The 13,979-nt window shown below is 41.2% G+C and overlaps 1 protein-coding gene across 9 annotated transcripts in view; it reads left to right on the forward strand.

The window, feature by feature from the left end:
- Positions 1-13,979, forward strand: part of FANCC (FA complementation group C) — a 265,045-nt gene that overhangs the window by 243,065 nt on the left and 8,001 nt on the right. For all 9 annotated transcript variants that reach the window (XM_087444295.1, XM_087444301.1, XM_087444298.1 and 6 more), the window contains 3 exons: positions 958-1,039; positions 3,414-3,588; positions 13,402-13,608. In XM_087444295.1, the coding sequence (XP_087300421.1) occupies positions 958-1,039; positions 3,414-3,588; positions 13,402-13,608 (464 nt within the window). The remainder of the gene's footprint in view (positions 1-957; positions 1,040-3,413; positions 3,589-13,401; positions 13,609-13,979) is intronic.

Genomic DNA, 13,979 nt, shown 5'->3' on the forward strand with positions numbered 1-13,979 from the left:
TCACAAATTGCAGTGTTTTTTTAATAGTAGAATCTTCTATGCATCAGAAATAGATTTTGTGCTCACTGTAAAGTCCTGTGGGGTATAAAAGATGGATCATTTATGAGCCCTGACTATCCAGGAGCTACAAGGAGGGGGACATAAGTATCTAAACAGCTCGTACAAAGAAGAAAATGAAAATGCCCTCACAGGCTGCAGATCAAGAGTTCTGGGATTCCGGGGAGGGAGAGAGAAGACATGCTCTTTAATCTGTAACATTTGTGGAGCAGTAGTAGCCACTCTATCGCTTGCATTGTCTTCCTTATGTGTTTAATTATAGAATCTATCACTACATGGACATGTGGTAACCTTTTTCAGACGTAGTTCAGAACTGCAGATATATACATGCTCAGATATGTTTAAGACCACAGGATAATTGTGAAGCCAGAAAAACTAATTCCAGAAAAGACATTTGTTTGTATGATACCCATGTATTTTTATTTTTCTGGCCTTTTCTTTACTATATACCGGAAATCATATTCTGAATTCATAACAATCATAGAAAAACAGTTGGGTAGGCCATTCCTAATTCCTTGTTGACTGTTTTATTACAGTGTCCATGTATTTTGAAATCACAAATTATTAGTGATGGGGTAGGTAGGTAGCAAAGAAAAAAACCCAGGGCTTCTGCAACACAGCATTTCTAAATCCTCCGGGGGGCTGCCTGTGCAGTCTGTCTACTTCCATGGATCGGAGTCAAAGAGCCCTTGAAGTTAGTTCTGTGTAACACTGACAGATCCTTCTTCCCAGGCCTAAGAGATGGATACTGGCTGGGAACAGCATGAGAGCAATGGTATGGGTTCCATGGACCAGGAAAGGAAGGCCTTTTCCCCAAATCTCTTCTGGTCTTAGCTGCAGACGATTCCTGATAGGTTTGACTTTTCTTCAGCTCCCTCTGCTTTCTCTCTCCACCCACAGATATCCCACAGGGACTGTGGCACCAGTCACTGAAACATATTTCAGAAAAGCTCAGAGAGAGAGTTGAAGACCAGACTGACGGGTAAGCAAACACTGGCGACTCTTAGGTCTGCTTCTCACGTGGTTTCTCGGGATCCCTGTCTTCCCTTTGAGCAAGGCTGACAGGAGAGGCATTGTTGGTCTGTGACCATCCCTAAATAGGTAAGCACATTGCTGAGTGAGAAGTGGAGGAAGCACACGGCCGCGCACATCCCTTTGAGCAGCTCAGAATAAACAGCCGTGCATCTGTAAATACCTCATACAGATGTATTTACAGGAGGAAGGGCTGGTATTAGGTTTTGAAATATACAAGCATAACAGTGAAAAGAACAGACCCTAGAAAAAGAGCAGTGCCCACGTGCTGCAAACCCCCAGCCATGCAGGAGAAAGGTGCCTCTCTGGTCCTTTGGTTTTCTCTCTACTTCTCTACTCTCTAGGGAAGGAAATTCTAAACTTCTGCACAGTAGGATGAAATGTTTCTTTTTCCGTCTCTTTTTAATAAATATTTATCTAAAACTGAAAATCCATTCTAACATAAATTAATTTCTAACATATGGTATTAGGTACCCTCTTGTATGTGTTATTTTCCCAAAAGCATTGACATTTAGGCTCTGCTAAGTTCTGTGTAACATAACACCCTTCGGCTTCCTCTTAACTTGCTTGCTTTTAGTGTTTAAGTATTTTATTCATTGTCTGTACTAGCCTACTAAGACTGTCTTTATATGTTCCTTTTGCCACTCTTCCCTCTTGAAATTCTTTGTAATCTCATCACTGAGCCATCACAGATTATGGTTGGTGCTCTTATGTTTATGATCACTGATGTAGGTTTGGGTGCCAGTTACTCACTACTACCCCCCTCCCCTAAGATGCTTACCAATAGAAGAGACAAAAAGAACTGGCGGCCAAGTGGGAATCAGAATACTGGCCATATTAATGACTTTCCACACCTTGGCAGCTCCATCTGCACCTTTTCTGGTTGTCTGTGTTGAAGAGCAGGACCTAGACCCAAAACTTCACGGGAGTCCTACCTAACCTAGATCTGCCTGAACTAGACCTCGGGGTCTATCGGCAGGGAGGGTCTGGGAGCAGGTTTAGGCATTTTCTCAGCCAGCCACATGGGGCTGCCTTGCACACTCAGTTATTGGTAGAAAAGAAGGAGAATGGCCAGGCCCATCTCTGCCAGGCAGACCATGAGCTGTGATCCAGGGGTGATGCCCACTCAGGAGCAGGAAGCACGAGAGAGCCCTGCTGCTCAGCTGACTCATCCCTGAGGTCTGCAAGGAAGAGACGCCATGGAACCTGTTCCTTGCTTTTGGGACAAACCCAGCCCAACATCAACGTGGCCCGTGGAGCATTAGCTCTCCCTCCTTGGGGACAAATGAGTAAGATTAATACTCCCCTTCCTTCCTTTTTTCTCCCTTGTTCTGCAAGCTAGATTTCAGAACATTCCTTACATGTTCTCAGGGAGGGCCTGGACAGGAGGAAGCAGTGACCAGGGGAGCTGAGCACAGTGCTCAAGGGGATTCCATGGGCCACGCAGAGGAATACACACCCAGATCCAACAAAGACAGAGCACTGTAGAAGGGGGCCAGAACTTTCCTGTTCTGGGAGCTTTCCCAGTTCAGAAGGAAGGTTCTGATCTAGCTTGATCTCCGGCCAGTCGTCCATTTTCTCCAGGGGAGATTTTAAACTGCTGAGATTGTTACTGTGCGAAATTAATGGGTCTACTCTTTAAACAACTATTGGAACTCCCAGTTCCCAGTGTGACAAAAGGATGGCTTCACAAAAGCTTTAACTTTTCTGCGTTGATGTATGCGTGAAACGGAAAGAACACAATATACAGCTCATTAAAAATTCATAATTGCCAAAATACCAACCAGAACCTTGTGTTTTGTCAGAAAGGAAATAGCACATGTTTCTGCCTGCGTCCCCATGTCCCTTCTCTGGTTTCCGTCTGGACCCCAGGGAGTCCCCTCATTTCTTGCTCTGGAGCTACCTGGGTGGCTGCCTTGTGGCCAGGAGGCCCCACTCTGCACGGCAGCCCAGCTGTGCGTGCCATGCACAAGGCAGAGAGGCACGCCTGCCAGTTCTCATCTTGCATCATTCCTGTTGGTCGTGGGCCAAAATCTTCCTTTCTCAAAGTCCTGTACTCACTCAGGGTCCCTGGATATAAAGATTTAAATGTCTGAAGACCTTAGGCACATGGGCTTTTAAGAGGCATGCTTTTGAAGGTCCTATAATGGGTTCAGAGTGGCATTGTGAGCTATTTTTCTGAGTCTAACTTGTATTCCTTGCAAGTTGTACTTTAGTGGATAAGAACAATTTAGCCAACCGTTCACAAAATTACAGTTGCTTTAAGAACCAAAAGGAAAAAGAAATCAGTTGCCCAGCTGCCATGTGTTTTGATTCTGTTCCAGGTCCTACGGAGGCCCCTTTGAGTGCTGGTTTTTGTTCGTCCACTTTGGAGGATGGGCTGATATTGCGGCTGAGCAGTTACTGATGTCAGAAGCTGAACCCCCTGAGGCCGTGCTGTGGCTCTTGGCCTTCAGCTACAGACCACGTGATGGGAGTCAGCAGAGAGCACAGACCATGGTGGGTGGCAGGACCCACTGCATGTGGCGTTCAGCGTTGGTCTCGCTGGAGCTGAAAGGATCCTGCAGGAAGGGGCCCTGTAGTGGGTTTGGCTTTCACTAACCCCCCAGGCACCTAAGCACTGAGTGCTCCCAACCCTTGTTGTGGTAGTGTGTAGGTGTCCCGCTGGATGAGTGAATGTGTCCTGGGCTTATGGTCGGAGGCGTTTTCCTGCCTTCACTGAGTTCACTGCAGACCAGACCCTGCCACTCAGCTCTCCTGGGAAGCACCGAGGAGACGAGGCGCCTCTCTTCTGTCCCCTAGGTCGTTTTATCTGTTCTTACTCAGCTGCCACGTCTGCCCTCCTTTACAGACACCGCTGGCCCAGGGGCGGCGTCCTCCAGGGAGTGCCATGCAGGGTCTGACGCTCTTCCGAGGAGCTTGTCCTCTCTCTCTGATCAGCGGCCGGGCCATGTCTGCTTCCGTCTTAACTTACTGCTTTCTTGGATCAGTCAACAGATCCTCACATTACTGGCTTTGTTTAGAACTCTTACTAAAGTAATCACATGATATTAACCACTTAGCTTCTGAAAAAGCACTTGGTCATTTCCTAAATGACAGAGCAGCTAAGTACAGGACTGGCTAACTATCTGTGGCAAAGACAGTTGTTATTTTATGTGGCATATAATAATTACAGGAAGCAATGCTTTGATTAAAAGCATTGGCACCTCCCTTGCAAACATTTATTTGCTGGTTTTTAAAACCTCAAGTGCCAGTGCTTTTTGCTGATTTTAATAATTAAAGGCAGCAGGTTTCTTTATGTAGAGAGCAGTCCTCCTATTTGCTTGATGTTTTCTGTTGTTGGAAAAAAGCAGAGACCAGTACAGATATGTCTGTATATCTTACTTGTTTGAAGGCTTGCGTGGCAGGGGGAAGAAAAAGACTTTTGGATTTAAAAAGTTGAAATTTGGTGATAATTTATTTTGGATCAAAAAATAGAACATTTTTTAGAAATTATCATACTCCACACATGTATTTGAGGATTGCTATCTGATTAAAAAGAAAGCTTTCTATTTCCCTTTTAAAATATCACATTAAACTAATTAAGGAAAATCCTAATTGATGTTTTCATCATCTTATTTTTTTTTGTAAAACATTTTTTAATTTTATTGATGTCATAATAGTTTATAACATTGTGAAATTTTAGTTGTACATTATTGTTTGTCAGTCACCACATAAATGCATCCCTTCACCCCTTGTACGCACCTCCCACCCCTCCTTGCCCCTGGTAACCACCAAACTGTTCTCTCTGTCCGTGTGTAGGTTCATCTTCCACATATGACTGAAGTCATACCGTGTTTGTCTTTCTCTGTCTGGCTTATTTCGCTTAAGATAATACCCTCCAGGTCCATCCATGTTGTTGCAAATGGAACGATTTTGTATTTTTTTATGGCTGAGTAGTATTCCATTGTATATATACACCACATCTTCTTTATCCAATCATCTGTTGAGGGACACTTGGTTGCTTCCACGTCTTGGCTATAGTGAATAATGCTGCAATGAACATAGGGGTGCATAACCTGCTTTGGATTGTTGATTTCAGATTCTTTGGATAAATATCCAGTAGTGGGATAGCTGGATCATAATGTCTTTCTATTTTTAATTTTTTGAGGAATCTCCATACTGTTTTCCATAGAAGCTGCACCAGTTTGCATTCCCACCAGCAGTGAATTAGGGTTCCCATTTCTGCACAACCTCGCCAGCGTTTGTTATTTTTTGTCTTGGTGATTATAGCCATTCTAACAGGTGTAAGGTGATATCTTAGTGTAGTTTTGATTTGCATTTCCCTGGTGATTAGTGATGTTGAACATCTTTTTATGTGCCTGTTGACCGTCTGTATATCTCTGGAAAAAAGTCTGTTCATATCCTCTGCCCATTTTTTGATCAGGTTGTTTGTTTTTTCTTGTTCAGTTGTGTGAGTTCTTTATATAAGTAACCCCTTGTCAGATATATGATTTGCAAATATTTTCGCCAAGCTGGTGGGTTGTCTTTTCATTTTAATCCGGGTTTCATTTGCCTTGCAGAAGCTCTTTAATCTGATGAAGTCCCACTTATTTATTTTTTCTTTTGTTTCCCTTGTCCGAATAGACACGGAATTCAAAAAGATCCCTCTGAGACCAATGTCAAAAAGTGTACTGCCCATGTTTTCTTCCAGGAGTTTTATAGTTTCAGGTCTTACCTTCAAATCTTTGGTCCATTTTGAGTTCATTTTTGTGTATGGTGAAAGAAAAGAGTCTACTTTCATTCTTTTGTATGTGGCTGTCCAGTTTTCCCAGCACCATTTATTGAAGAGATTTTCCTTTCTCCATTGTATGTTCTTAGCTCCTTTGTCGAAGATTAGCTGTCCGTAGATGTATGGTTTTATTTCTGGCCTTTGAATTCTGTTCCATTGATCTGTGTGTCTGTTTTTGTACCAGTGCCATGCTGTTTTAATTATTATAGCTTTGTAGGATATTTTGAAGTCAGGGATTGTGATGCCTCCATCACATGTTCTTCTTTTTCAGGATTGCTTTAGCTATTCAGGGCCTTTTGTTGCCCCATATGAATTTTAGTATTCTTTGTTCTATTTCCATGAAGAATGTCGTTGGGATTCTGATTGGGATTGCACTGAATCTGTAGATTGCTTTAGGTAGTATGGACATTTTAACTATGTTTATTCTTCCAGTCTATGTGCATAGGATATCTTTCCATTTCTTTATGTCATCATCGATTTCTTTCATTAATGTCTTATAGTTTTCATTGTATAGGTCTTTCACCTACTTGGTTAACTTTATTCCTAGATATATTATTCTTTTTGTTGCAATTGTAAATGGATTGTATTCTTGACTTCTTTGTGAGTTTGTTATTAGAGTATAGAAATGCAACTGATTTTTTTAAGTTGATTTTGTACCCTGCAACTTTGCTGTAGTAGTTTTCCAATGGATTCTGTAGGGTTTTCTATATATAAAATCATGTCGTCTGCAAACAGTGCGAGTTTCACTTCTTTGTTGCCTATTTGGATTCCTTTTATTCCTTTTTCTTGCCTAATTGCTCTGGCCAAAACCTCCAGTACTATGTTGAATAAGAGTTGAGAGAGTGGGCACCCTTGTCTTATTCCTGTTCTCAGAGGAATGGCTTTCAAACTTTCCTCATTGAGTATGATGTTGGCTGTGGGTTTGTCATAAATGGCCTTTATTATGTTGAGGAACTTTCCTTCTATGCCCATTTTGTTGAGAGTTTTTATCATAAATGGATGTTGGATCTTGTCAAATGCTTTCTTTGCATCTATTGAGATGATCATGTGGGTTTTTTTCCTCATTCTATTAATGTGGTGTATCACATTGATTAATTTGCGGATGTTGAACCATCCCTGTGTCCCTGATATAAATCCCACTTGATCATGGTGTGTGATCTTTTTAATGTATTGCTGTATTTGGTTTGCCAATATTTTGTTGAGGATTTTTGCATCTATGTTCATCAGCGATATTGGCCTGTAATTTTCCTTCTTTGTGTTGTCCTCGTCTGGCTTTGGGATCAGGGTGATGTTGGCCTCGTAGAGTGTGGTAGGAAGTGTTCCATCTTCCTCTCTTTTTTGGAATAGTTTGAAAAGGATAGGTATTAGATCTTCTTTGAATGTCTGGTAAAATTCTCCAGAGAAGCCATCTGGTCCTGGACTTTTATTTTTTGGGAGGTTTTTGAGTACTGTTTCAATCTCTTTACTTGTGATTGTTCTATTCTAATTCTCTATTTCTTCTTGATTCAGTTTTGGGAGGTTGTGTGAGTCTAAGAATTTATCCATTTCTTGTAGGTTGTCCAATTTGTTGGCATATAGTTTTTCATAGTATTCTCTTATTATCCATTGTAATTTCTCCTCTTTCATTTCTAATTTTATTTATTTCAGCCTTCTCTCTTTTTTTGTTAGTGAGTCTGGCTAAGGGTTTGTCATTTTGTTTATCTTCTCAAAGAACCAGCTCTTTGTTTCATTGATCCTTTCTACTGTTTTTTTGGTTTCAATTTCATTTATTTCTGATCTAATTTTTATTATTTCTCTCCTTCTGCTGACTTTGGGCTTTGTTCTTCTTTTTCTAATTCTGTTAGGTGTAGTTTAAAGTTGCTTATTTGGGATTTTTCTTGTTTGTTAAGGTGGTCCTGTATTGCTAGTAGTTTCCCTCTCAGGACTGCTTATATCTGTATCCCATATGAGTTGGTATGTTGTATTTTCATTTTCATTTGTCTCCAGATATTTTTTGATTTCTCCTTTTATTTCTTCAATGATCCATTTGTTGTTCAGTAGTATGTTGTTTAGTCTCCACATCTTTGTCACTTTCCCAGTTTTTTTCTTGTAGTTGATTTCTAGTTTCATAGTGTTATGGTCAGAAAAGATGCTTGTTACAATTTCAATCTTCTTAAATTTATAGAGGCTTGCCTTGTTTCCCAACATGTGGTCTATCCTTGAGAATGTTCCGTGCGTGCTTGAGAAGAATGTGTAATCTGCTATGTTTAGATGGACTGCTCTCTATATATCTATTAAGACCATCTCGTCTAGTTTTTCATTTAAGTCCACTATTTTCTTATTTACTTTCTTATTATTTCTTATTTATTTTCTTATTTACTTTCTATCCATTGATGTAAGTGGGGTGTTAAGACCCCCTACTATTATGTGTTATTGATATTATCTCCTTTTAGGTTTGTTAATAGTTGCTTTATGTACTTTGGTGCTGTGTTGGGTGCATATATATTTAAAAGTGATAGGTCTTCTTGGTGGATGGTCCCTTTTATCATTATATATTGCCCCACTTTGTCTCTCATTACCTGTTTTATCTTCAAGTCTACTTTGTTTGAGATAAGTATGGTAACACCTGCTTTCTTTTGTTTGCCATTAGCTTGGAGTATTGTCTTCCATCCTTTCACTCTGAGCCTGCATTTTGTCTTTGGAGCTGAGATATGTTTCCTGGAGGCAGCATATTTTTGGGTCTTGTTTTTTAATCCACCCCGCAGCTCTGTGTCTTTTGATTGGAGAGTTCAGTCCATTTACATTTAGAGTGGTTATTGATACATGAGGGCTTACTGTTGTTATTTTATTGCTCATTTTCCGGTTCTTTTTCATTTCCTTTGTTTCTCGTCCCATGTGTTTCAGAGTACCAATTCAGTTTGGTAGTTTTGTATGATGGTTTTCTTAGTTTTCTCTTTATTTATCGTATGTGTCTGTTCTGATTATTTGTTTAGTGGTTACCATGAGGTTTGTATAAAAAATCTCATAGATGAGATAGTCCATTTTCTGATGGCCTCTTATTTCCTTAGACTAAGTCGATTCCATGCCTTGCCTCTTCCCCTTCTAGGTTACTATTGTCACAACTTACTCCATCTTGTGTTGTGAGTTTGTGTTTAAAGTGATGAGGTTATATTTATTTTTGGTGTTTTCCTTCCCTTAATCTTTGATGTTATATTAAGTGTTTGCTAACCTATTCTGATAGAGAGCTGCAATTTTTCTGATTTTGGTTACCTATTTTTCTCCTTGCTCAAAGCTTTGTATCCCCTTTCTCTTTTTTTTTCAGGCATGAGGGCCTTCTTGAGCATGTCTTGTAGTGGGGTTCTTGTGGCAATGAACTCCCTTAGCTTCTGTTTATCTGGGATAGTTATTATTTCTCCCTCATATCTGAAGGATATTCTCGCTGGATAGAGTATTCTTGGCTGAAAGTGTCTTTCAGAATTTTGAATATATGATTCCACTCTCTCCTAGCCTGTAAAGTTTCTGCCAAGAAATTGGCTGAGAGCCTGATAGGAATTCCTTTGTATGTTATTTTTTTTTATCTTGCTGCCCTTGATATTTTTTCTTTATCATTGACTTTGGCCCGCTTTACTACGATATGTCTTGGAAAGGGTCTTTTCATATTGATATATTTAGGAGATCTGTTGACTCCATTCACTTGTATTTCCAGCTCCTTCCCAAGGTTTGGGAAGTTCTCAGCTATTATTTCTTTGAACAAGCTGTCTGCTCCTTTTTCCCTCTCTTCTCCCTCTGGAATACCTATAATCCTTATGTTACATTTCCTAATTGAGTGAGATATTTCTCAGAGAATTTCTTAATTTCTTTTTAATCTTAGTTCTGTTTCCTCCTCCATCTGGAGCATTTCTGCATTCCTGTCCTCAGTGTTGCTAATTCTTTCCTCCATATTGTCAGCTCTGTTCTTTAAAGATTCCAGATTTTTCTTTATCTCCTCCATTGTGTTTTTCATCTCCAACATTTTTGGTTGGTTTTTCTTTATAGTTTAAATCTCTTTTGTGAAGAAGTTCCTGATTTCATTGAATTGTCTATCTGTATTTTCTTGTAATTTGTCGGGCTTTTTTATGTTAGCTGTTTTGAATTCTCTGTCGTTTAAGTTATAAATTTCTGTGCCTTCAGGATTGATTTCTGGATGCTTGTCATTTTCCTTCTGGTCTGGAGATTTAGTATATTTTTGCATACTGCTTGAGGTCGTTGGCTTATTTTTCCTCATTCTGAAAATATCTGATTGCAGCCCCCACATGCCAGCACTGGGTGGGGGGTCAGGAGCTGTGTATTCTGAGCCTGCTGTGCTCCCTGGGTGCTCTGGCCGACCAGCTGTGCTGGTGCTCTGGGTGGGGGAAGGGATTTCTTTCGCCTGCCCAATCCTGGGGGCTTCTCGTTCTTCCTTCACTGTCTGCTCTCCTGGGGTGCTAGCTTGATGAAGACACCCCTGCCACAGTTCAGTCCCCTCCATATGGGAATTTCCCACAGACTGTGAGAGAACTTGGAGAACAGTGGTTTTCCCGTGGAGGGCCATCCCTCCCCCCCTCTCTCTGAGAGAGCCACGTGGTCCTGATCCCAGGGTCGCTGTCATTGGGGAAGGAGAGGAGTTCTCCTCACCTCCTTCCACTTCCTCCTGGGGTACCAGCACCTCCACCTTCAGACCTGAGGCTGTGTAGGTCTCTCAGACGTCTTTTGGGTTGTGTGAATGTCCTTTGTTGGTATTTGAATGTCCTTTTTGTTGTATCTTAGCGAGGGAAAGTCTAAGGGGGAAAGCTCACTCTGCCTTGATGCTGACATCACTCCCCTCATCATCTTATTTTTAATAATAATTAAAATATATGAAGCACTAATGATTTCTAAAGCCCTTCTATATATACCTTATATTTGATTCTGCATAAGCTAAGTTGATAGGTTATGTATTAAATTCCATTTTGATCATAGAAATTGACACATACTCACTTTTGAAGAATAGAAAAATATATTGTCCAATAAAATTTAATTTCTAGAAAGTTCTGCATTGGCACATCATTCTAATAGTTAACCTGGTCTATTTTTTTTTTTTTTTTTTAATGAAACCTATGCATAGTTCTTACTCTGGGGATGATTCAGCATCCTGGATAAAAGTGGATGAGCTCACTCAGAGTGGTTTAGTGCCCTATGTCATTTCCTTCCTGGATATTCTGTCAGAGGTAGCCAGCAGCCTTGTGATTGGAGCCGTGCTTCATATTTGTCATTCCAAAGCCTCTTCCTCCTCCTTGGTGCCCAACCCGAAGCACTGGCATGTGTGCCGTCCCGGGGAGCGAGCGTGGCCCAGGGTGCCTAGTTTAACTAGTAGTACATACCTCTTGCTCTCCTGAGTTTTGTGAGCTTTTAATCCCTTTGATGGTCTGTTGGGTGATTCAGAAACAAACTGTGAACTGCCTTTGAAAGCATGATTATGGTAAAATTTGATTGAACTTGACAATATCTGTACCTTTGCCTTAAAAGGTGTAATTAAATCACAGTTACTTGCTTAGCCCCAACAGTGTACCGTGGCTGGAATTGTCATCTCTGCTGGCCATCCTTGAGGTTCAAGAATGGGGAGCAAAGAGTAACTGTCCCTGCCTGGTATGGGTACCACCACACAAAGACCTGCCTTCTCTCTGCAAGCCATGTTCGATGCCAGCCAGTGTCCATCTTCTTTTGCTAGCTTTGAATTGGATCATGATAAAAATAAAAAATATCTGTTTTTATCCCTTAAGAATTAGGCAAGGGTTCATACTCTTTAACACTGTTGTTCCACTTCTAGGAATTATCCTAAGGAAGTAATGAGAGATCCATGCAGAGATTTATGTACAAGAATATCATCACAGCATTGTTTGTGATTGCAACAATTGGAAATGCCCTAAACTTTCAATAGTAAGGATGTTGGCTAAATAAAGTGTGGTATATTCTAACCATGGGATAGCATTCTACCATGAAAAATCATGTTCTCAAAGAATATGTGTTCTAGATATGGTAAATTTCTTGTAGTGCATTGTGAAAAGAAAACTGTAAGATAACAAAACATTGTGTAATGAGTGCTGAGTTCACAATGCATAGGAAAAAGACAAGAAGAATGTAAACCTAGTTATTAACAATGAGTCTCTTTGGATGGTGGAGTTATAGGTCATTTTTTTTTCTTTTTACTTTTTTGTTCAAATTTTCTACAGTGAGCACATATAAATTTTCATGATGCAGGATAAAAAGTAATACTTAGAAAAGAGAGCTTATATCTTTCTCCTGAAAAAATCAGAAAGCATTTACAGTTATTGGCATTTCAGCTAAAAGCTTGGTGGACATGGAAGGCATTTGAAGGGATGAAATAGAGAGGAAGAAGACCAAGTCTTAGGGAATATTGGACAAAGGTAGAAAATCAATGCCAGTTAAGAGGAAAATGGACATGAAGGCATAGCTTCCTAAGCCCTCACATTTTTGAAGACCCATTTAGATGGCAAGATGGTCTTGGGCTCCCATAGATGCTGTCAGACAAGGGCAGGCTCAGGCTCCGAAGGAAGAGAGGTGGTGAGAGAGTGGCCTTCTCCTGTTGGAAGGCTGCCATTCTCCATGGAAGAGTCCCATGGTGCAGTTTCTCACGGTCTTGTATTGTGGTTAGAATAGCTCACACAGCACTCCTAGTGTACTGGAGTTTATGACAGACTTCATTGAATGTGGCCTTAACTTCCAGGAAAACAAATGACTCACACAAAATCCATAAAATTGGTCATGGGAATTCTCAGAATAGGCCTAAGTCTTCTTTCGAAAATGATGGAACATAGCTATTCATGAGTTCCATGTGGCATTTTGGATCTATGGCTTTCAGTTTTTGCTTTGTTTTCCAAGTCAACTTGACATACCATTGTTACAGCAAGGAGGAATCTCAGCATGAAATAAATATTTTTTATGCAGAAACAATCCACAGACCTGTAACAATCACCATTATTATGTGGATTCCACAGACTTGTGGCCTCTGCTTGAGCTTTAAACATGTAGGCACAGACTGTCCCAGTGTCTAAAACAAAACAAAAGGGGTGTGTGTGTGTGTGTGTTTCCTCCCCGCAAAGATAGCAAAAGGCAAACCTCATTCTTATCAGAACATTGGCTCAGCAGAGGTCTGATTGCATGGGGCTTTAATTGATTTGTGGCTGTGATAGTGAGCAAGTCTTCAAGGAGCCTTTTGTTCTTTTCCCCACAATAGAAAAATCTGACTGCATTCTGCTGAAGACTTTTCTCCATTTCCTTTCATACAAAAAAAGGTCAATTCCTGGCATGGTGCCCTGGCTGCTTAGTGAGAAAGACAAAAGAAAAGTCAAGAAATTTCCATTACGCCCATTTGTGTTTGTGTGGAGCAGTGTGTAAACTCAAACGTGGGCCGCCTGTCTGCCCTCCCTCATGCGCCAGTCCTCGCCTCTTTCTGGGCCTTGCTTCAAAGTACCAAATAAGTCCTAGAACCATGCACGTCCTGAGACTCTTCTCTCATCTCTTACCTTTGTAATTATACTCCCCAGGTGGAGGTGAAGGCAGTGCATGGCCGCCTCATGAAGCTGCTCAGAAGTCCGGCCCTCTCAGCTAGGGATCTGCAGGCAGCAGCTGGAGAGAGCCAAGCCGCAGCCCCCAGACCATCTGCGTGTGGACAGCTGATCAGGCATCTCCTCCTGAACTTCCTGCTCTGGGCTCCTGGAGGCCACGCAATTGCCCGGGAAGTCATCACCCTTGTAAGTCTCCCGTTTTCTAGTACTCTTGGTCTCATTCACATTCCAGGTAAAAGGTGAGTTATCCACCTGAGGGCCCGGCCCTTGAAGAGTGTGTGTACCAGGATGCTATCCAAACGTGGATGGATAGGCAGTGAGATTGACAGCTGGGATGGACCCCAGAGCCTGCCCTTTATAACACCTTCATGTCACAGAAGAGAAAATGGAGGCTCCAGGAAAAGAGGTGACTTTTTCTAGGTCACACCTTGCTACCAGAGCTCATAGTAAAAGCTGGGTCTCCTGTCTCCCCATGTACTATTCTTTCAGTGACAGTGCACGACTCTCTTGCTCCTCATGAAGAGAAATAAGACTTCAGTGAGAATGTGCTCACTGCA

This window comes from Ceratotherium simum, chromosome 20 (genome assembly GCF_057802395.1).
Source record: "Ceratotherium simum simum isolate JZ-2026a chromosome 20, ASM5780239v1, whole genome shotgun sequence".
NCBI classification, from domain to species: domain Eukaryota; kingdom Metazoa; phylum Chordata; class Mammalia; order Perissodactyla; family Rhinocerotidae; genus Ceratotherium; species Ceratotherium simum.